Raw genomic sequence first — 23113 nt, forward strand, 5'->3', positions numbered from 1 at the left:
AATGGACTTCACTGCGTCTTTATTTTATGATGCGAATATACTATTTTTTGATTGAGCCACTATTGTGCTCATTCGAGAGCTTATCGTTCAGTATATTCGTTTCTTTTTTGCACTTGTGACTCAATGCAAAGAATATGATTCAAACTATTTACAGTATCAAGCGGATTATTCATCCAAGATGTTGGTATAATTTGCATGAGAACGTCATGTAATGGGAAAGTGGAAGAAATATCAGGAAACCTTTTTCTCGACACATTGTATGTGACGGAAAAACTATTGAATTGAAAGGTGTTTTATAAAACAAATCCATAAGGCACATCACAGATAATAATAGAAATATGAACATCCCATTCCATCTAAAACGAGTTTAGATCACTTTATAGTTAGGATCACATAATGTTTCATTTTAAAGTTAATAGGAATGATTCGGTTAAATCGTTGGTTGATGAATTTTTGTAACCATAGCTGGTTATTTTTGTGCTTCTTTGTTTACATTGTTGAAACCAAGCGCTTCGATTTAGTAATAATTCATCAAATATTATGTTATAAAAACGTTGTATAACTGTTGATAGATATAAATTATTAATCTTCATTTTGACTGACGAAAGAAGTAATCTTTGACCAAATCCATTTTTGTAAATCGTCATTTGGATCACATGTAGCCAATTTAACGCTAGAATCACTTTTAAAGAACTGTAGACATTTCGATGTTGTTGAAGATGTATGCACCATTTGTTGAGTATGTTCACCATATGACCAAGGACCTTCAACAGATCCTAATTTACAATATATTAGACTCATCTTATGATTATCAGCGTCAATGCACCTTTCACCAACACCAACTTGTCTTTCTTCATTGAGTCAGAACAGTTGGTTGCCACCAGAAGAATGACACTGAGACAAATGAACAGTTCTCGGCGGTGCTGATGAACCAGTATCGAGACATTTATTATTTACTTTATTCCTGATTTCGCCCCAATGGACATTCTTGGGCAATGGAGGGAAATGTTTATAGACAACATGGCCAATACGATCCATGAACCATTTAAAGGATTTACATTGAAGTTTATCTTTAATTGCCAACTGGGCAGAAAAATCTCCTGGATCATAAAATGTAGCCAAAGGTTCACGAGTGTAGAAATAGTCTTTAAATTGTTGATCCCACCAAACTTCAATGACTCTCTTGTAATTGGTAATGATGAGAGGACCTTTCCGTTTATTTGCTAAAGATCCAAATGAGTAAGGCATGAAAGGTCGGTAAACATGACCAACTCGAGAACAAGGGACCCACAAAAGGTTGCCCCCACATTGCCAAACCTTGAGAGAGAGTTCAAAATTTTCTCCACCCCACACAAGTAAACCAGGATCATAAGTTCCAAGCTCTAGAAAATAATCTTTGGCAATGGCGAAAAGACCACCAGCGTGAGTTGAAGCTTCGCAAGGTTCACTGACTTTGTGTGTTTCAAATGTTTATCCATATCCAGTTCGATTTCTTTATAATACATTCCCCATTCCTAGATTCCTTGGTAATGTTGGTACATAGTAACAGAAGAGAGGATTACCTTTAAAAATTTAGCTTTGGATGGACAAGTACAGAGTCGAATGAGAAGTTCCAGGCAAAACCAGATTATACAGAAAGATTCAATGATAAAGAAAGGTTCTGTCATTGCTGGAGAATCGTCTTCCCATACTTTGGTGTAATTACCAATTTTAAATATTTTGTAATGTTTAAATTGTGGAAGAGTTTCAAGGCAAAAGATTACAATGGAAACAATAATTACAATAACCGAAATAATTGCCACAACTCGAGCTCCTTGTGATGACTCTGGATGTTCAAAGAGAAGCCACAGTTTTCGTTGGAAATCACCTTTAGGTAAAGGCGCTTCTTTACTTCGAGGAGCAAAACCTTCCTCAGCTTTAAACTTGTCAATTGCCAAAGAACCCAATTGATAGAAGCGAATCTCTTCCAGGAAAATGTCCAAAGGTACATTCATTGGTCTCCTCAATTTACCATTAGATTGATAGTAGTAAAGTATTGGTTCAAAAGCTATTCGACATCGGTCATTTTGTCATATTGTAAAGAATCTTTAAAAGATAAACTATCCCGAGGCATACAATTTAACCAGCTATCACTAAATTTTTTACGCTCTAGCAAAAACATAATTACCATAAATTATGTAAACATTTTTTAATTGTTAAAATTGTAACAAGTATTCAAAAGTGGCGGTATGCTTTATTTGAGTATAAGCGTCGCCTTGGTGATTTTATAGGAAACGGAAAATGAAATCAAGCAAGTCTCATTTGGCAACGCTTGTAAAAGACAACTCTTTGCGGAGGAATAAATTGAGAAATTTTGAGTTTAGTCGTGCTTAATTGTCAAGTCAATTGATCAGTTTATTTATTAAATTTCCAAAGGTTATAATTTAAGGTAAGTGTCTTGCTTTGTGCTTCATACCTACTTCTTGAATTGTCTGACTAATACTTTTTTTGCAATGTGTTTCTCTGGTTAGATTGAAACATGGATAAAGTGAAACTTGCTCGTGTTACTAAAGTTTTGGGAAGAACCGGATCCCAAGGACAATGTACCCAAGTTCGGGTTGAATTTTTGGACGAGAATAATCGAAGTATCATAAGGAATGTAAAAGGACCTGTCAGAGAAGGTGACATTCTTACTCTTTTAGAATCTGAAAGAGAAGCTAGAAGATTGAGGTAAACAGTGTGTTGTATCCTGTCCATGTAATCCACCTTTTCAGACTTAATAAAGTTAATGTGATCTGTTAACAATTTCATTAGTCTCTTTTTTAATCAAACCGTCGTCAGAAGTTCAAGTCTGTAAATTCTGAAAATTGTGTGAATCTGGTCAGAAGGCGAAAGTTAAATTTCTTAAAAGCTCATTCGTCATTATAATCGCTGCTAACTTTATTTGGGATAAGCTATTCAATAACTAAAAAGTTTGAAGCTATTTTAGGTCAAAAAATAAAGTAAAATAAAAATGCCATTATCATGAGTATTATCATGATTTTACTGTAAATCATATGGTTTTAATTGTGTAGCCGATGGATGGTTTAAGTAATAAGTAACACACTTTGAAAATATCAACTAAAAATTTAAATTTCTGAGATGATATAAAATAAGAAAGCAAAAACAATGAGCTGAAACTGAAAGGGTCTTCAATATGAAAGATAATTCTGGAGCTCAATAGAAAGCAAAAAAAGTAATCATTTTTAAACCAATAGAGTAGAAGATCAATTCAGATGACATAAAAAGATCATGATTGGCCATAGATTTGGATCACTTTTTGACTTGATCAGATTATCAAAGTACAATATCAACAATATTGCGATGCTAATTCAATGTAAATATTATTCCGTTAAAAAGTAAGGTAGTAAATCAATATGATTTTCGCTTAAATAGAAAATGCTTTTAATCGTGATGCCAACATTATTTAAAAAATTCACTAATGACCATATTTTTGGAATTCCCATTCTCGATTATCCAATGGACAAACTTGTCTTGTTTTCAACCATCTTGAGATACAGTGAAAGTGGAAAGCATGATTACAAACTCCCCAAGCTACTGTACATTCCTGTGAAGTAGCTGAGGCTTGATTAGCTTGACATTCTATACAGAGATCCATGATATGATTACGGCAAATAGCACAATTATCAACGACAATGTCCCAAGCCCATAAAGCTACAGCGCTCCACTTTTTAACCTCGAAACGTTTTTTACCACCAGACGATGAAGTTGAACTGCTGGGTAGTTCATTATTAACTTCACTCCTTTCAATCTCCATATCATCTTCGATATCACCCATAATGAAAAACCTAAATTAAAAATCGACAAAAAAGGGTTCACAAAAACAATTACTTTCTAGACAAAATTTAAAAGGCTCAATAAGTCACTTACCTTAAGGAGACAAGATAGTAGTTAAAAATGAAGCCGGATCTAATTACAATTAAGTTGAGGGCGATAACTTGAATTAATAATTGAACTGATTGTTTAAGGAAAACTAAGGATAGCAAAGATGCTTTTCAAAAATACAAAACTGCTGTTAAATAACATAAACGCCATCTCTTAGTAACTACAAATGAAAACCGCCTAATATGAAATACTAAAGGTGTATCTCAATAATGATCATAAATGCGAAATCTTTCATTTATTAAATTCAATAAAACAAAACTAAATATTCAATTGAAAAAAAAATTTCTTTCATATTATATCCATGAACTTGTCTACTCTAAATTATGTTAAAACTAATTCAATTTTGTTCTGCTTCACACCTTTAATCCAATAAGAAATAAATAAATTTTAACTCCAAGCTCATGGATTCAAATAATAGCGCGCAGAATAATAACAGAAATGTTTATCTTTTCTCTCTTGTTTACATTTGTTCTTTTAAAGGTCTTTAAAACGACATTGTTTCTATGTTAATATTAAAATAAAGTTATCAAAGGTTTAAATATTTATAGTGATATCGATAGTGGCCTTGTAATTTACTGTCCCATTGTGTCTTCTCTATCAAGTCCTGTTTTCTTTACTTTTATAATCAATTGACTTTTTTCCTTTAGACTCAAAACATTTAATTTATGTTCTCTTTCACCTTGCTTCTGTGTTAATTGCTCCTTAATAAAGAACCATGGATGACTCTCTTTTGGTAAATAAATTTGGTTTAAAACTCCACAAACCGGTCGCTTATGGTTCAGCTGGACATAAAGTTGTCTTGCTATTGGCTTAACTACATTTCTCGTTATGTCTTGGCTTATTTCGACCTTATCAAAATTTGCTAACAATTTAATTCGTATAGTTTCTGTTTTCTGGCCAAATCAAAACAAAGATCTCAACATGGAAGATGAGGAAACATTCCCATTGACTGTCAAACTGGTTCCTAAAAATCTATTCCTCAATTTGCAAGTATCGCGCCAATGGTCAGTGAGACAATTGAAGGATAAAATTGTTGAGAGCCTACAGACAACTTCTGCAGCTCAATCTGTCAGTTTAACAAGTGCTGATGTATCAGTGATATTTGCTGGAAAAAAATTATCAGACTCAATCATTTTGGATAACTGCGGGTTCGGCGAACACAGTGTTGTTCATATAATTAGTGTTGCCAGTAAAAATGAAAAGTTTAATGGTGAATCAAAACCTGGTGATCTAATAGTAACATCAAATTTTGTTTCAAGTCAAAATGAAGATGACCTCACGAAGTCTTACAAAATTCAACGAAACCATTTTTTTGTTTTCTGTGATCAATGTAAGGACATTAGACCTGGTAAATGCCGAGTGCGATGCTTCAAATGTAAAGAAGGGTCATTGGTACTAGCCAAAGATCCATCTCAATGGGACGATGTTCTTGTACCGGGTACTATCAATGGAACATGTCATTCGCCAAACTGTGATGGATCGAAGGCAGAATTTTATTTCAAATGTGCCTCTGACACTCACCCCAACTCTACCTTTTCATCAATTGTTTTGCCAATCATTCGATATAACTCTCGTCAAGCTTCATGTCTTGCCTGTACCGATGTATGCTCAATCGTTCTCGTTTTTCCTTGCGTTGACGGACACACAATTTGTTTAATGTGCTTCAATAATTATTGTCTTTCACTATTGAATGAGAAAAGGTTCATTTTGGACAATGAATTTGGCTACACAATTTCATGTCCAATTCGTTGCCCTCGCTCATCAATCCGAGAAACTCATATTTTCCAAATTCTTGGTCCAACTAATTATGAACGGTACAAAACTTTTGGAGCCGAAGAATATCTCTTAGCATCTAATGGGTTCTTCTGTCCTCAAATTGGATGTGGCGCTGGAATTATGGTAGAAATGAAAATCCCAGTCGAGTCTAATGTGATAACTTGTCATTTTTGTAATTCATGGATCTGTTTAAAGTGTAAATCTTTATTCCATCAAGGGAATTGCCGTGATACTTATAAACCTTCTAATAGCTCTCAAGACTCGAATCAACCTCCTTTAGGACAAATTGCTCAAGACCACGATCGATCGCGTTGGGATAACGAAGAAAGTTTGCGAACCATTGCGATGATATCCAAACCATGTCCAAAATGTGGAGTACCGACAGAGAGGAGTGATGGTTGTATGCATATGATATGTAAATGTAACTACGATTGGTGTTGGATTTGTCACAGTGGCTGGACCACTGACTGTATGGCCGACCATTGGTTTGATTAACATTCAAGCCTCCTTTACTCAAACAGATGGCCTGTCTTTTCATAAGGCTCACAACTTTGTTAACTAAATTTTTGTAAATTTTTGTGTATCATTAATTTCTGTTAATTTATTAAAATAATTAATTTTTCAAGTAATTTCGCTATCGCTCAATATTTTATTTTCTTAACCTATTTAACGACAATTTTCATGACACATTTTTCTTGGGTTGTATTAATTTGAGGTCATTTTGCTTAAAAATATGATCACAGTTACCTTTGTTTACAGAATTATCGAGTCTACAATCAATTAGTGAGCAATTCTCAGAAGATAAAGAAGCCAAACTGGTCTCCAATGAGCTATGATTAATCATTGAAGGTAAAAATGGACAACTTTTAACGTGCCGCACATTAATTGGAGTTTCCAAATCTTCTGACCTCATCTCTCGGTTGTAAAAGAAATTGAAATTAGAAACAATTACTGGAACCGGAAGGGCAAGGGTTAGAACCCCAGCAATGGCACAAAGGGAACCAACCATTTTACCCCAAAATCCAAGGGGAACGATATCACCATAACCTACAGTAGTCATTGTGACAACGGCCCACCAAAAGGCATCAGGGATTGACTTGAAGTTTGATTTTTCGTGGCCTGCTTCAGCATAATAAACTGCTGATGAGAAAAGTATGACTCCAATGAGAAGGAAAAACATGAGCAAAGCCAATTCTCTCATTGAAGATTTCAGTGTCATTCCAAGTATTTGAAGGCCTTTCGAATGACGAGACAACTTGAAGATCCTGAAAACACGAACCAATCGTATCACCCGTAAAATAACTAAACTGGTTCCTGAGCTAGTCTTTTCCGTGTGAAGCGAATAGATGTCCATGGGTTGGTCAGGTTCTTCATTAAGGGCAGTTGCAAGAGTCATGAAGAACGGAATAATGGAGAGAACATCAATAGTATTCATGATATTCTGGGGAAAAGAGGAAAAAATAAACAATTAGTTAAATTATTGGATCGATAAGTTTCTAGCAATATTGTAACCAATCAATAAATTGATGCAAAAATGAAACCTTCCATGATAAACTGAATTGAATATTTCTCATTGCTAGAGAAACTATCTATTTATGTTTATAATGTAATTACATAGTAACAGAAGAGAGGATTACCTTTAAAAATTTAGCTTTGGATGGACAAGTACAGAGTCGAATGAGAAGTTCCAGGCAAAACCAGATTATACAGAAAGATTCAATGATAAAGAAAGGTTCTGTCATTGCTGGAGAATCGTCTTCCCATACTTTGGTGTAATTACCAATTTTAAATATTTTGTAATGTTTAAATTGTGGAAGAGTTTCAAGGCAAAAGATTACAATGGAAACAATAATTACAATAACCGAAATAATTGCCACAACTCGAGCTCCTTGCGATGACTCTGGATGTTCAAAGAGAAGCCACAGTTTTCGTTGGAAATCACCTTTAGGTAAAGGCGCTTCTTTACTTCGAGGAGCAAAACCTTCCTCAGCTTTAAACTTGTCAATTGCCAAAGAACCCAATTGATAGAAGCGAATCTCTTCCAGGAAAATGTCCAAAGGTACATTCATTGGTCTCCTCAATTTACCATTAGATTGATAGTAATACAGAATTGGTTCAAAAGCTATTCGACATCGGTCAAAAAAATATTCATTCCGATGAGGGTCGAAGTATCTAAAGAAAAATAACAAACCATTAATATTATTTGAAAAGCTGCCATTTAATATACAAAATATGTAGTAATTTAGAAAATCAACAAAAGTTTGATTGAAAGTCGGATCAATATTTTTCAATAAGTTTAATTAGTTGTCAAAAACCAATTCATTTTAGAGCTAGCAGTCAATCAAACCGATTTTTCTTGTTAACTGTTAGTAGACAGACATAGCTAACAAAATCAAAGATTTCTTCCATATTCGACATTTAACAAGAAATTAAAGCACCGTTACGATCGCAGTTTCCTATTGTTTAATGTCTATGAAAACTAAATATGATCGAGATGAGGATACTACAAAATTAACTTAAGACTGACTCTTATTGTGAAGGCTTTCATTGCTTAAAACTAATGCTTAGCTTAAATGCATTGTAAATCTAATGAAACCGATGCTTTGCAACTAACTAATGTTAAGTGGTATTGCTGAAAACTTCGACTTTCGAGTTTGGGTTTGAGATTTGCTGGGTTTGTAGGGGCATGAAATGAGTCCATTAGTCGTTTTAAAAAGTTTCTTCGATCAACAGTTTTCGAGAAAACTGAATCTAAAGTTGAAACTTCGACCGCGTTTTGTTCCACTATGGTAGAAGATATTTTCATAAAACTTCATTTATAAGATGTCAATTCTGATGTTTGCTCAGAAAACGCACTTATTTCGAGAAACAAAACTTCCCGTTTTCTATAAAACAGATAAGTTCGATTTTGATTTAAACGTGTCGCATTTCGTGATTGTAACAGTTAGAGACCTGAAATTTATCAATTGTCGATAAAATTTGATGGCACCCATCAAGTATCTAACGATTTTTCTAACTTATCGATAGTTCTCTTGATTTTGGCCATTGACCCGAAAACTTTAGTACTCAATATTTCGAGAATAACAGCGCCTGCCATTATCATTCTTTGACCAAACATTAGATTTCATTTTGGACTATTATGTATTGACATATCAAATTATTCAAGATTCTACCTAATAAGTTATAGTATTTTATTACTTATGTTATCAGATTTGAAACTTTGTTTGTAAAAGGGAACCCAAATTTTAGACGAAGAAAAGATATTCCTTATTAAATGAATTAGCTTGGATTTTATTAGGCTTTTAGTTATAATGGTTCATAGCCAATAATAATAGCTAATGTTTGGTAAAGAAATGATGCTTGTAGCTGCTGTCGTTCTCGAAATATTGAGGACTAAAGTTTTTGGGTTAATGGCCGAAATAAAGAGAACCATTGATACATTGAAAAAAGCGTTAGATACTTGATGTGTACCATCAAATTTTATCGACAATTGTTAAGTTTCAGGTCTCTAACTGTTACAATCACGAAATGCGACACGTTTAAATCAAAATCGAACTGATCTGTTTTTTAGAAAACGGGGATTTTTATTCCTCGAAACAAGTGCGTTTTCTGATTGACCGTCAAATTTTACATCGTTAAAATGAGCTTTTATGAAAAAATTTACTTCCATAATGGAATAAAACGCGATCGAAGTTTCAAGTTTGGACTCGATATTCTCGAAAACTGTTGATCCAAGAAACTTTTTAAACCCACTAATCGACTCAGTTTTCATGTCCTTACAATCGTGCATCAATATGACAATTGTGTTAACTGTCTCTTTTCAGTAAAACATCTTCCACTCTTCTTGGTTAATTGTTTAGTTTCCTGGTTGTTTTAGGTTAGCTAAATGAAATGATTTGAAGCTGTTGAAGACTGTGTTTTATGTTTTTGGAGACTCAAAGTTTCAAATCAATCTGATTGTTGTTAGTTCTGAACTAAATTAATAATCGATGATTTCAGAAGCATCTTGACATAATTTTGATTGATTAGCCTTTCTATTGAGCTAGTCTGGACTCTTAACTATTCACAAGAAAACCTTTTCCTGATTACTAAAATCTATTAATAATAAGCTTAACTGACCTTATTCTTCGTCTTGGATCTCCTAGCAGAGTATTTGGAAAGGTACACAATGTCCTTAATTGTGTTTCGAAGCGAGAACCACTCACATTGATTGTAACCCGTTCACAGAGATGATGATTATGATTTAAAGGCACAAAGCGTTCATATTGGACATTCAAATTGACAGCCGAAGTTGACTCAATGCGTTCTCTAGCCTCGATCTCAGTATAACCAGTAGTTGTTACCCTTGGAAATGACCTGGAATAATAAAATGAAAGACACGATCAACTAAGATCATCCTTTAATTAGGAGTAATAATTCAATGAAAATAATAAATCGAGAAAAAAGTCCAAGTTATCCTCATACGCTTGAAAGTAGCAGCGTAATAAAGTTAAGGTACCATAATAAACTATCGAATGCTCATCATCGAAGCGTCCAATTTTGAGCCTACTTTAAAGTTACCCATGATTAATGAATAACTATATTAGCACTGATTATCTTCGAAACTGCTAATAACGAGAAAATCAAACTCGCTTGATATAAAAGACTCTTGGCTTGCGAGCTTCGGTTAATTTTTAACAAGAGTTTCTTTTGGACGCTTTAGTTTATTTCAATTCAGAGATCGATCCATTGTTTTAACTCCAATAGACATCGTATTTTAATTTTTAAACAAACGATTTCAACAAAGTTTATTATGATACTGTTAATTTTTAGCATCATTATTAGTGTCATTAAGCTTGAGTTTCTCATGTTTAATCCAAGATTAAAATAAAACATATCTTCAAGCCTTTTATTTGTTATTAAATTCTCATGATTTTTGATCAATACAAACATTATTTTCACACACTGAACATTATGCCTTTAATGATGAAAATTATATTGAATATTTTAAAAATTTAGACATTATGCTAACATCAAAACACTGGAAAATGCTGACTTTTGAACAGAGGATAGATTTAAATGGTTGAAAGTCTGCATTAAAATGAAACAAATGCATATTATACTAACCCTTTTTGTCCATGTAATGAACATATTGTTGTAATTGTAGTCATAATTTGATGTTAACCCTGAAGTTAAGCAAAAATTAAATATAAAAATCTAATGAAAAACGAAAATAATCCATCTATTGCATGCATTTACAAGACAAACTGTGGGTTCGACTTGACTTTACAACAAGTGCACAACATTAAGACACTGATTAAACGGTTTGACAATGAAGATGAACTAACTTAGGGATCACAATTTACAATTAAAATTAACCAAGCAAGCAAAGTTTAAATTTAATAAACTATACTAACCCGTGTCTAAGTTGAATAGTCTGTTGACAAGCTCCACTGTAAACACTGCAGCTCATTTCACTAACTAATGTACATGAATATCAGTTAATAAAGCACAATTAGTAAAACACTTTAAACCATTTACAACACATTAGTGAACAATTAGTTAAATGTAACAACAATTTTAGGCATAAATTAAATCAAATTCAATGGGCAAAATAAAATGGAAGTACACAAAATCAAAATTTTGAAGCGAAAGCCGTAAGCCAAATGAGATTAACCAGAATTAGAAGCGCATAAAATAAATATTTTGACCACAATTAAAACAATAATCCTGGTTTAATCCAGGTTAATCTGCTTTATGTTACTTGTTTAGCCCTAAAAGGCTAAACAAAATACAATAATGATTTAAAATCAAGTTAAACAGTTGAAGCCATGGCCGAGTCAGGCCAACATGTTTTGTTCGGTGTATTCCGGTGTATTTTGATTAGCGTCGTCTTTAATCATTTTCAAGACTGACTAACCACAGGGTGGGAAGGTGGATGATCGTGAAGGAGGAGTAGGAAGAGGTTGTTAAGGTGGAGGAGGTAAAGGTAGGTTAGGAGGAGGAAAGTATTGAATCTAATAACTTTAAGGTTACATATCAAAAAATGGATATTGATCGATCAACTGTTAAAGTAAATAAACTCGAATTGAGTCCATTTTCATTTCTGCTTCTGTTTTATTGTACTCCATATTATTGTCACATATATTTCTTTATATTTATTTCATCAATCTACCTGTATATCTATTATGTGTATGTATCACAAAATCAATAATAAACCCATGAAAAAAATCATTACCGGTATAAAATTAACCAGCTAACCATGGAAACTCTTTACCTTTACGCTCATCTCCAATGTTAACTTTCTTTGTAAATCTCTCTATTGACTCATGCTTTTCATATTTTTACATATTTTTACCCATTTGCAGGTAATTTTTGTATATTGTTTAACTAAACAGATATTTTGTTACCTTAAAAGCACCATTAACAATATTTCCTTACTAAAGTCGTACTTATGTGAATCGCAATTTCAAGCAACTTAATTGTTATATCTTCAATCATGTAAACTTGATTATTTGACTAATTTGATGGTTCTGTTGATCTGCGAAAATCGTGTTCATTTTTATTGTCCATTTATTAAACAGTCCATCTATTTGATAGTTACATCTTTTGGGATTGTAACTAGATGACACAACTAACACAATTGTAAAAGGCACGAATTTAGACAAGCTTGAACAAATGAGTGAAAACGGGTAGCAATTAAATTCTTTCCGATTTAGACACTGTTGGCTTGTATTAGCAAATGGCAAATTAGATGTCAAAAACCAATTCATTTAGGGCTAGTATCCAATCAGACCGATACTTGTTAGCAAAAATACTGTAGAAGTAGCAAAATCAAAGATTTCTACCATATTTATTAACAAGAAATAAGAGTACCTTTAAGATCGCAGTTTCCTCATGTTCTACGTCTATGAAACTAAATATGAGCGAAAGGACGATACTGCAAAATTAACTCAAGACTGACTCTTATTGTGAAGGATTTCATTGCTTAAAACTAATGCTTAGCTTAAATGCATTGTAATAAATCAAGTAAAACCAATGATTTTAACCTAGAGTATGTTAAGCGGTATTGCTGAAAACTTTGACTTTCCAGCTGGAATTTGAGACTTGATGGTTTTGTATAAGCATAAAATGAGTCCATTAGTGGTTTTAAAAAGATTCTTCGATCAACAGTTTTCGAGAAAATGGAGTCCAAATTTGAAACTCCGATCGCGTTTCATTCCATTATGGTAGTAGATTTTTTCATAAAAGTACATGTTAAAGATGTAAATTTTGATGATGTACCAGAACACGCACTTATTTCGGGAATAAAAACTTCCCGTTTTCCATAAAACAGATCAGTTAGATTTTAATTTAAACGTGTCGCATTTCGTGATTGTAAGAGTTAGAGAACTGAAACTTATTATTTGTTGATAAAATTTGATGGGTCACATCAAGTATCTAAAGATTTTCCAAACTTATCGATAGTTCTCTTGATTTTGGCCGTTTACCCAATAACTTTAGTCCTCGATATTTCGAGAACGGTAGCTCCTACAGTCATCATTCTATGACCAAATATTAGACTTTATTATGGGATATAACTTGATATGACTGAATACCCAATGGAATCTGCGCCAATTCAATAAATAAGGATTATCTTTCTATCATCTAAGATTCGGGTTAACTTTTATAAACAAAGTTTCAAATCTGATAACATAAGTAGCAAAATGCCATAACTTATTTGGTAAGATATCAAATAATTTAAATTGACAATATATCATGGTCCATAATAATAGCTAATGTTTGGTCAAAGAATAATGCTTGTAGGGACTATTATTCTCGAAATATTGAGGACTAAAGTTTTTGGGTTAATGGCCGAAATAAAGAGAACCATTGATACATTGAAAAAAGCGTTAGATACTTGATGTGTACCATCAAATTTTATCGACAATTGTTAAGTTTCAGGTCTCTAACTGTTACAATCACGAAATGCGACACGTTTAAATCAAAATCGAACTGATCTGTTTTTTAGAAAACGGGGATTTTTATTCCTCGAAACAAGTGCGTTTTCTGATTGACCGTCAAATTTTACATCGTTAAAATGAGCTTTTATGAAAAAATTTACTTCCATAATGGAATAAAACGCGATCGAAGTTTCAAGTTTGGACTCGATATTCTCGAAAACTGTTGATCCAAGAAACTTTTTAAACCCACTAATCGACTCAGTTTTCATGTCCTTACAATCGTGCATCAATAAGAAAATTGTGTTCACTGTCTCTTTTCAGTAAAACATCTTCCACTCTTCTTGGTTAATTGTTTAGTTTTCTGGTTGTTTTGGGTTAGCTAAATGAAATTGGTGTAAGCTATTGAAGACTGCATTATGTTTTATGAGGTTGTTTCATTTGTATCGATTATGGGTTAGTTTAGTATCAAATTCGAGCATCAAACCAACCAATTTAATAATCACGTAATTGCTGAATACTCAATATCAATTCATTACAAACAGTAAACAGTGCAAAATCGATCAATAAATTCCCTAAAAGTAGTGTTATTTTATGGTTAAGTAAACTAAAAGAAGGACAATTTACATCTTGGATCGCTCGGTTTATAGCTTGATAATTATTCTTATGAAAGCAATAAATGCATATGAATGGAATGATTCAAATAAAAATGAACCGAAACGGATTAACTTTCGGATTAAAGTTTCGGTAATCTTATAACATGATCAATATGTGTGTTAACAATTAAATTTTTGTAACTGCAATAAACATATCTAATATTTTACGTTCACAATCAGCTACAATTTGTAATAAATATTGAATAAGGGTTCAACTTTCTGTCCAAAAGCTCATTCTAACTAATTTTTTGTCCTCACTTTAAGTGCAAGACGGTAACAATTGGAAACTTACTTACTATCCTTAGCAGCAATTTGAATCTGTTTGTCTCTGTGTTGCTCCATAAGCTTATCCCATGGACTTACTCCAGAGCCAGGGCCACCAGTGCCACCTCCACCTCCGCCCATTCCACCGATGGTTCCGATCCTACCAGCCATAGCCATGATTTTACCGACTTTCAACTTACCATTTAATGCAACGTAATGGAAACTTTTCACACTCGCCAATTAAACAACATTACTTGCATAAAAAGGACTAATGGACTGACAATAACAATTTTGGTGTCATTTATTGACCACAATCACCAGTTTACAATTACTCACTCCTCACTTCCCTTTTCAGTCGACCATTTTTTTACAGTTTTGTCCCAACCTCATTGTTATCATCATTATCACCCATAGATTTATCGTTATTAATCAGATGAAATGTTTAGGAAAACAAAATAATACAATAAAAAACAAAACGGTCGAGTGATTTGAATCAGTACAATGAGTGTTGCATTTACATTCCCATAAATTATCAGATTCACTGAATGTACACTCTTTTGCTGGCTAAAAAGCTCAATGAATTGTCAAGCTAAAAATTGAGTTTTCATTCAGGTTGAAAATCAAGGATGAAATTTATTCAAGCTCTTTCCTGATAATAATCGCTCCAAAGACTGTCAAATGAGCTTACATTGTAGGCTTTATGCTATTTATTTATTCAGGTCACATAGAGTCGTTTAATTATTAGGGGTATCAAAAAGTTCTGTCGTTTTTTTCACTGATGATTTAGCTACGATTTTAAATTAGTTCTGATTATTCAATTGACTCAATAATTTTAGGAATACAAGAGTATTAGTATAAGTTCATGTGGGCCATTTTTTGACTCAATCAGAGTTAATTTACTATAGTTAATTAGCCAATCAATATGTGCTAATTTAAGTAGCAATTTGCAGACACCAGAACTGGTTGATATTTATAATGAACAATTCAAAATTTAAATCAAAAATCAACATTAATCGAAAGCTTGAGGTCCATGTAGTTACTGAGCAAAATTTGAATTTTCTAATCACAACCATTATTTAATTATAAAATTATAAGTAAAAATTTGATTAACATTAAATTTCCATAGAAAGGTTATTTTCAACTTTTTTTGCAATTTGATTCAAAATCCTATTGCAAAGTCCCATAGAAAATGATCAAAAAAATGAGTTTTTTTGAACTTTTAATTAAATAATGGTTGTGATTAGAAAATTCAAATTTTGCTCAGTAATTACATGGACCTCAAGCTTTCGATTGATGTTGATTTTTGATTTTAATTTTAATTTTTTCATTATAAATATCAACCAGTTCTGGTGTCATCAAATTGCTACTTAAAATAGCACATATTGATTAGCTAAATAATTATAGTAAATTAACTCTGATTGAGTCAAAAAATAACCTACATGCACCTAAACTGTTGCTCTTGTATCCCGTAAATTATTGAGTCGATCGAATAAGTAAAACTTATTCAAAATCGAAGTAAAAGTCACTGGTTAAAAAAACGACAGAACTTCTTGATACCCCTAATATATTCAATTATTAAATTTTCAATGTGATTACTTGTAAACGAAAGATAAAGCTATTAAAAAATCGATCAACCTTTTTTCCCTGTAAAATTTGTAAATTGATGCTTGAGAGCTGTAATTGAAGATGATTTATTAAAGCTCATAATCAATTTTGGTAACCATTTTGACAATTTCAATTTATCAACAATCTTAACAAACTGAACTTGTTTTATGTTTTCAAAAGCACTCAATTCTTTGATGAATGAATCTAATGACAGCTAAAATGCAACTTTAAGTAGCATTTGTCAGTAAAAGTTCTGGTTATTCAATACTTAATGTCAAAACTATTAAGATTAATAGAAATAATGGCTTCTAATTGTTTATCAGAATATCAAATAAAGAGTTTATTGTTCACATTTGCTCACAAATGTCAATGAATTGAACAAATATCCAAAATGGATTGTAGTTTAATGTATAAAATAGAAACAATGAGTTTGTTTTACAGAATTAGTAAGATATAAGCTGCAATTCAAATGAAATTGTCAAGAGAACAAGATTTTTTTTATAATGATAACTGTCGCTTATTGGCACTTCAGGTTGCATATACAAATAATATTAACTCCGATAAGCAATGAAAGGAAATACAACATTGTAAGTTAATGATTCATTTTACAAAGTATGACAAAGGTGATCAGTATTTTTCACAGTCTCGTGTTATCCAGTGATTCAAACGGTTATTTGAGTCTTTCGTGGTTTCATGTCAACAAATTATCAATCGATTGGTTGTGCGAAGACAATGTTACAAAGAGAAACGAATAATGGTTCGGTTATAAAGATGTCATCCTTTAATGGCTGGCTTTTCAATGGTAGTTGAGCTTTTAGACTCAATCAGCTGCTCAAGCGTTTCTTTTAATATGTTGTATTTATTTTTAACCTTCTCGATTTCATTTTGCTCCTGTTCATGATACTTCTCGAGGAAAACTTGCAATTCAACATTTGAAAAATTTAAATACTGAGCAACTTCATTGGAAATCTCTGTGTTGTCCTTGTTTAAGATGTAAAAGCGAACAGCATTTTCATCTGGTCCTAGAAGGATTCGTGTCAGCAGGGGATATTCATTGCCCATGATTCGTCTACATTCACCATTATCACGGACAATGAAGAGTGAAAAATTTTGTGGCTCATTGGTTACTTTGAATTTGTCCAACAATAAATTGATAACCTCATTTGTATTGACTAAACTTGTTAACCAAACACTGGTAAGACTTCCTTGGACTGGAGTAAAGACACATGTTTCCCGGTTATAATAATGCCCGTTGATGGAACACCGTCTTTTCAATTTGACTCTAGAGCCTCTGACGATATTGCGACGAGTAGGTGATTTGACTTGATTATTGGGTCCAACAGCATTTTCTTTACCATCTTTAATCGACTCGTAATCACTGTCAACATTTGTTCCATCGGTGGTTGAGGTTGCATCTACAGTTTTAATTACATCATTGCTATCCTTTGTGCCATTCTTCTCACTTGAATCCAATTTATTTTCACCTAATAAGCACTTGGATGATAATGTGCGATAGTTATGGATAAATCTGGAATTATTAGGCTTGTCATTTGATTTGCAGCTTTCATTGTCGTTAACGTCTTCCATTCCGTCACTAGAATCATCGGTATTTTTGTCATTGTCCTCTTTATGGGTGCGCTTTTTGACATAAGTAGTTCGCCGTCTTAAAACCAATATACGATCATCATTTTCCTCTTTTAGAATCAATTCTTTACTAACATCCCAATGGATTCGTAATGATCCTTCCAAAACAAGTTTACCATTTCTCTCGCGGCAGTTTATTACATTGGCTGGTTGTTTACATTCAAAGTAGGCATTATATTCCTTTAGTTTTTGTTCAATCAAAGACTTTTCAATTCCTTGTTGAAATTCAGGTTCCTTTGGTTTACCAAAAGATTTATGTGATTCGATTCGTGATCCATGGCCGTAAAGGGAAGGACCAAATAAGACACTGTAACATGGTATATTACAATAAGGAACTCCTTTGTGCTGTGAATGAAAAAGAAACAATCAATTAAAATACATTACTAATTAAATGATGGAGCTAAAGTATAAAAATAGCATGAATAGTCAAGAGATACCAAAAGCATGAGGAAAAATTACATAAATGATCAAAAATAAGGCAAGCTAATGCCAATGGCTGATAAAAGTGAAGTCACCAAATTGCTAACAAGTAATTGATGTCAATTTTTAAACTCATTTTGGATTATATGCTGAGAATGTAAACAAAAAAGATGAAAAGATAAAACTAATTAACCGATCGAGGGAATTTTGAGCTTCAAGAGATTGACAAATGAATTGAATTGAGATATAATATACAATATAAACACTATAGAGATACTAAATGACTAACATGTCTAACTGTGAGCTGAAGACGAAACTAAGTTCCAATGAAGAGTTATTTGGGGAAACCGTTGAATCGATGGAAAGTAGCAAATCATTAACACTATCGTTGCTATCATTGACTTTTTATCTAGTAAATAGGTTGGTCTTCACGGATGAATCTGATTACTTGAAGGCAAAACGTAAAGTGTGGAAAAATTATGAATACAATTGACACCAAAGACACAAGAGATACGCAAAATGGACACAATTAAAACCAGTATTCCGGAAAACCCAAACATCGTGAATAAAGACGCAAGATGGGTTAATAATTTTCACTGATAATCACCTCGGCATGCTGTCCGGGATTCAAAATTTTGGCACACTCTTCACATCTAAGACACTCTGGATGCCAGTCATAACCTAAAGATGTTTTTCTTTCAGCTGTAAGATGAAAAGATAGGAAAGACTATTAGTGAATCTGGTATTAAAAATTATGGATTAATAGTTATGATACTCACCAAAATAAACAGCTTTACCACATTTACGGCATTTCCACATTTTGTCTGAAAGTAAAAAAAGAAGATAATGAGTACAGGATAAAAATGAATGTCATTCACGAGTCAGACTTTTCATCTTCACTCCTCGAGAGAAGAAGATGAAAGAAGAAAAAAAAGATTACAAGTGAAAAGCTGAAGTGAAGAGTAATGATGAAGTTTAAAAGCTTTTTTTTCCACCGAAGAAATATCGGAAAATGAAGAGGAAATATTACAATATATTGAAGAGTGATACTAAATGATGTTATTATCGGTGTTAATGAAACGAGATCAAGATGATGATTGAAGGAAAATGATGAGGTTTGGTGAGGTAAACATGGTTAAAATATCTAACAATATAATCATCCAGAAAAAAGCTGTTGTTTCATGATAACCATGGTATGAATCAATCAAGGAAATTAATTTGGTTCATTTGCATCACTATTGTTATCATTACTTGATTTTAGCACTTATTACTGAAAGTATTACAATGTCACTTTGTATTGTAAAGTTTCAATTTTAAGGGAAATCTATTGAAAGGCAGATTCAATTGGAATCAAGGTTGACTATTTTTCAATCAATTTAGGTATTTCTCAGAGTGCTAACACTAAATAAAAACCTACGCGAATTTTTCTGTTTATCATCAAATTTTACCATCAAAATGCGTTGGTTGTTATTGTTACATTGTTCATGAATTATTCTTGAAAGAATGCCTTCAATGGCACAATCATGAATTAGATAGAACTGCTGCTCTTTTAAGTTTACTGGAAATTCATTTTAAAATGAATGGTCATATGTTACTATGTATTGATCACAGATTTTTGGTACGTTCAGTAACCGCTAAATTAGACAGTCAAGACGAGTTCGGTTATCGATCCATAGTAAATGTATCAATGTAAACATATTCAAATACTTGATTATATTGCTTAAAATCCATAAATCAATATCATGTAAATAATATTTACGCTATTGTACGTCAACTCTAATTTCTATCAAGGTAGGACTACAGTCTTAAGAGATTGTGTCAACAATTATGAATGACAGCTTATTTATGGGGAATCAGTTCAACAGTTTTACATACATCAAGACAGGGAATAATGGTGAATCAAGAATAAATATGAAGCTGAATGTGACTTTACTAACCAAGGTTTTGTGTTAGCAGCTTGTCCAGTAACCATGTGGTCTTACAAATATAGTTCAAGCTATTCAAATGATCTAGCAAAAATTAGAGAAAATTTTGCCTGCTCAGTTTCCCATAATTAATCATGGACTAATTGGGGTTAGTATTTAGCTGTAATGAAGAATCTAAATTTAATTAGATGCCATTAAAGATAAACAGGTCAAATATGAATAAACTCAACCGTAGATGCTCGGAGACTATCAGGAAAGTTTATAAATACTGAAGGTTTGAATGGGCCTAGAAATCATGATAATTATGATTTGTTATGTCCTTTCTATGTAAATAAATGTTCCTTACTTGACTTTGGGTCGAATGAAAACCAATTAATTGATAAAGCAAATGGTTCAATTAGGAAACGGTAAACAAATGATGAGCATAACTTGAAAAAAAGGGATACACCAACAAAACCAAGTATGGGTATGATCATTAAGCGAAATCTTTTTAGCTCTGAGGGTGGTATCGATGGATTTGGCATTATTCAAGCGGCAAGTCTTGATGTTGGAGACGATAATTTAATGCCCAAAGCATGAATCAACAATTAAATAGTGTTTCACTTGGCCAGTTGACGAATAACAGGAGTGGTAACAAAAAAAACATCAACACCATTGGTAAAATATTGGTAAAATGTTTCCCTCTCGGCTTTTATCTAGATGACAATCAAAATGGATTGATTATAAACAAAATGTTGAGTTCAATAATAGGATGGCAACTTTTAAATTGTTTAACACCAAAAATAGACATCAATTAATCAGCTAAACATGTAATTAAAATTTGTAAAAAAAAACAAGACATCAACAAACCTTTTGAAATGTGAGAAGATGCTTTTGCCAGAATCAGCTTGTTTTTTATTTACATATTTTAGGCATGGTCAATTGGTACTTGGTTAACAATCTGGTTAACAAGGTTAGAAATGGCTTTTAAATAAATAATTTTTACACTCGCATTTTGATTTGAATCTAATCATGTTTTTAATTATAATCGGTATAGATGCCTAAGTTACATAATGAACAGCAAGATGTGTGGAACAGATTTTCGTTTATATCATCGTTTTGAGTGTTTTCTCAACTATTTGGTTCAATGGTAGGTTAGCGTCATTTTGTTGAAAAATATACATCTGGATTGGACAAGCAACAAAATTGATTTTTAACATAAATAAGCAAATAAAATTTTAATTTTTCCTAGATAGAAGTGGAAAATTATTGAAGTAGCAAATTATAAAAAAAATTAACTATGCAGCACTAAAGGCTTTCAATCTGGATATCGTACAAGGTAACATTTAATTAGCTGTGCATTGGATTAAGCGTTACAATTTTACATGAAAAGGATTGTTTCTCAGTGTTTGGATTTAGTGTAATAATATTCAAGCATCTTCAAGTTGATAAGGTTGAATTTTGTTTTCTTGAATTAACCACGAAATTTGTTGAAATAACATAATACCATGTGTAAAAAAGTTAACTAGAATGAAATTGATATATCAACAGTAGGTTAAGACAAAGAAGAGTGACTGTAAAAGAAACAAAAAGTAGCAACTAACAACACGTACAATAGGTTGAGGCATGACTTATTGATATAATTGGCACCAAAAGTGTAAGAAAATGGCAGATAATTTGAATTAATTTTCGGAAATTGTTTTTCAATCCGATTGGTCTTGAGATCCTTGACCATTGGTTTGCTTTGGTGAATTGGTAAAAAATAGTTGCACTTCGTCAACCTTATTATTACCATGAGAGGATGGAGATGAAGGTGATGGTGATGGTGATTCCAGGCATGGACGTTTTTCAAGGTTATCACTAATATCAAGGTAACAATCAAATTGGTTTTGATTTCGTTTGAGTCTTCTTCGTCTTCTGGAACTTGACTTAGCAATCATTTTTTCATAATCATCAAATTTAACTAGCATAACATCAGGCCCATCAAACCACATTTGTTTCTTTAGATAATTTAGTCGCTCTTCTAACTGCCTTTTATGGGCCAATTGTATCTCAATGAATGCATCTTGAGCGTTGAAGGGTTTATCCTCTTGCGATGATGTGGAGAAGAAACACGAGAAAGATGGTGGAAATGTTAAATCAGTTTGACAGGCAGAAGAGATCTTTGAATTTAAAACAAAATCACTGAAAATGGTAGTTTTCTCTGATAATCTGGTAACATCATTATTTATAATATCAATCGGTTCAGACAAAAGATTTTTCACTTTTTCTTGATTCTCTGCAAATCCATCCAGACTAAACGTAGATAGTATCTTATTTTCCTCTTTGGTAGCTTCAATTTTATCTTTGATTTCTCTCACTTGATTTCGCATTTTTTCCGCTTTCTTTTCGATTGAGGAAGCCTTTAGCTCCTTTATCCTTTCCCTTAAATCACACTCCGTCGCAATATCCTTCCTATGGATTTCTAGTAATTTAGCATACATTAACCGTAAATCATTTAAACTAATCTGGTCATCACCATCATCTTCATCATCATCCATTTGCATGCAATTCATTGGATTGGCTGGTTCCATATTGAACAAGACAATGAAATTTCAATATCTAGAAGGGATTTTCAAATAAAACAAAGAGATAATAGAAACATTAAACGTCAAGAATATCACCAATTAGGCAAAAACACAAGCACAAATACAGTAAAGGGATGCAGTGAAAGCCGGACACATGGTACTGATGTTCGATACGAGTATTTAGACTAAAAATACCTGCCAGATAATGAGGCTACCTCGAAATAGCTTATTTTCACTGTTCACCAAGCTATTCAATCCAATGATGTTAGATCTATCCTGAAATCCAAAAATCATGATAGAAAAAAACGATACATTAATAATAATTTACTACTACACCCAGTTAGGTTGAGCCCATCTGTGCTGTATTTTAGTTCGGCTGCCATCTTTCGTAATGAAATTAAACCTTGAATAATCAACTTTGGTTGTCATTAAAT

The 23113-nt window shown here is 32.6% G+C and overlaps 6 protein-coding genes and 1 pseudogene across 9 annotated transcripts; 2 read left to right on the forward strand and 5 right to left on the reverse strand.

Moving 5' to 3' along the window:
* Positions 1–81: 81 nt before the first annotated feature.
* Positions 82–1994, reverse strand: LOC112538882 (N-acetylgalactosaminyltransferase 7 pseudogene; annotated as a pseudogene).
* A 322-nt stretch (positions 1995–2316) lies between these two features.
* Positions 2317–2784, forward strand: LOC107362268 (small ribosomal subunit protein eS28). The gene is made up of 2 exons (XM_089270463.1): positions 2317–2428; positions 2511–2784. Exon 2 carries the CDS (start codon positions 2519–2521, stop codon positions 2711–2713), a length of 195 nt encoding a protein of 64 aa, XP_089126589.1. The 5' UTR covers positions 2317–2428; positions 2511–2518; the 3' UTR covers positions 2714–2784.
* Positions 2785–3399: 615 nt separating this feature from the next.
* On the reverse strand, positions 3400–4065 carry Roc1a (Regulator of cullins 1a). The gene is made up of 2 exons (XM_015929244.3): positions 3910–4065; positions 3400–3827 (listed from the first exon to the last, which is right to left on the reverse strand). Exon 2 carries the CDS (start codon positions 3815–3817, stop codon positions 3458–3460), a length of 360 nt encoding a protein of 119 aa, XP_015784730.1. The 5' UTR covers positions 3818–3827; positions 3910–4065; the 3' UTR covers positions 3400–3457.
* Positions 4066–4179: 114 nt separating this feature from the next.
* On the forward strand, positions 4180–6329 carry park (E3 ubiquitin-protein ligase parkin). The gene has a single exon (XM_015929923.3). The coding sequence runs from the start codon at positions 4753–4755 to the stop codon at positions 6193–6195; it is 1443 nt and encodes a 480-aa protein (XP_015785409.2). The 5' UTR covers positions 4180–4752; the 3' UTR covers positions 6196–6329.
* Positions 6330–14945, reverse strand: LOC107362789 (potassium voltage-gated channel protein Shaker-like). Of its 4 annotated transcripts, XM_015929922.2 has the most exons (5): positions 11097–11675; positions 10807–10865; positions 9820–10056; positions 7338–7872; positions 6330–7141 (listed from the first exon to the last, which is right to left on the reverse strand). In XM_015929922.2, exons 2-5 carry the CDS (start codon positions 10848–10850, stop codon positions 6380–6382), a joined length of 1578 nt encoding a protein of 525 aa, XP_015785408.1. In that variant the 5' UTR covers positions 10851–10865; positions 11097–11675; the 3' UTR covers positions 6330–6379. The 4 variants fall into 4 exon arrangements, with proteins under 4 accessions (XP_015785408.1, XP_015785406.1, XP_015785407.1 ...); XM_015929920.3 differs by lacking the exons at positions 10807–10865; positions 11097–11675 and adding an exon at positions 14568–14945; XM_015929921.3 differs by lacking the exon at positions 10807–10865.
* A 1569-nt stretch (positions 14946–16514) lies between these two features.
* On the reverse strand, positions 16515–23033 carry LOC107362411 (Ras association family member). Its single transcript, XM_015929472.3, has 5 exons — positions 20983–23033; positions 20480–20828; positions 18988–19032; positions 18816–18910; positions 16515–18133 (listed from the first exon to the last, which is right to left on the reverse strand). Exons 2-5 carry the CDS (start codon positions 20655–20657, stop codon positions 16919–16921), a joined length of 1533 nt encoding a protein of 510 aa, XP_015784958.2. The 5' UTR covers positions 20658–20828; positions 20983–23033; the 3' UTR covers positions 16515–16918.
* LOC107362413 (uncharacterized) lies at positions 21441–23033 on the reverse strand. Its single transcript, XM_015929474.3, has 2 exons — positions 22875–23033; positions 21441–22713 (listed from the first exon to the last, which is right to left on the reverse strand). The coding sequence occupies exon 2, from the start codon at positions 22683–22685 to the stop codon at positions 21816–21818; it is 870 nt and encodes a 289-aa protein (XP_015784960.1). The 5' UTR covers positions 22686–22713; positions 22875–23033; the 3' UTR covers positions 21441–21815.
* Positions 23034–23113: the final 80 nt, after the last annotated feature.

The sequence above is a fragment of the Tetranychus urticae genome, chromosome 1 (genome assembly GCF_039701765.1).
Source record: "Tetranychus urticae isolate SD_2017Ah chromosome 1, NJAU_TeUrti_SD_1.0, whole genome shotgun sequence".
NCBI lineage: Eukaryota > Metazoa > Arthropoda > Arachnida > Trombidiformes > Tetranychidae > Tetranychus > Tetranychus urticae.

Coding starts and splice junctions, on each gene's coding strand:
- LOC107362268 (XM_089270463.1), top strand. CDS start 2,519: ATGGATAAAGTGAAACTTGCTCGTGTTACTAAAGTTTTGGGAAGAACC.
- Roc1a (XM_015929244.3), bottom strand. CDS start 3,817: ATGGGTGATATCGAAGATGATATGGAGATTGAAAGGAGTGAAGTTAAT.
- park (XM_015929923.3), top strand. CDS start 4,753: ATGTCTTGGCTTATTTCGACCTTATCAAAATTTGCTAACAATTTAATT.
- LOC107362789 (XM_015929920.3), bottom strand. CDS start 14,716: ATGGCTATGGCTGGTAGGATCGGAACCATCGGTGGAATGGGCGGAGGT. Junction 10,057..14,567: donor ATTGCTGCTAAGGATAGTAA/GTAAGTTTCCAA, acceptor TTATTATTCCAG/GTCATTTCCAAGGGTAACAA. Junction 7,142..7,337: donor CCAAAGCTAAATTTTTAAAG/GTAATCCTCTCT, acceptor TCTTTTCCCCAG/AATATCATGAATACTATTGA.
- LOC107362411 (XM_015929472.3), bottom strand. CDS start 20,657: ATGCCAAATCCATCGATACCACCCTCAGAGCTAAAAAGATTTCGCTTA. Junction 19,033..20,479: donor TTCATTCGACCCAAAGTCAA/GTAAGGAACATT, acceptor TTTTACTTTCAG/ACAAAATGTGGAAATGCCGT. Junction 18,134..18,815: donor ATCCCGGACAGCATGCCGAG/GTGATTATCAGT, acceptor TTTCATTCACAG/CACAAAGGAGTTCCTTATTG.
- LOC107362413 (XM_015929474.3), bottom strand. CDS start 22,685: ATGGAACCAGCCAATCCAATGAATTGCATGCAAATGGATGATGATGAA.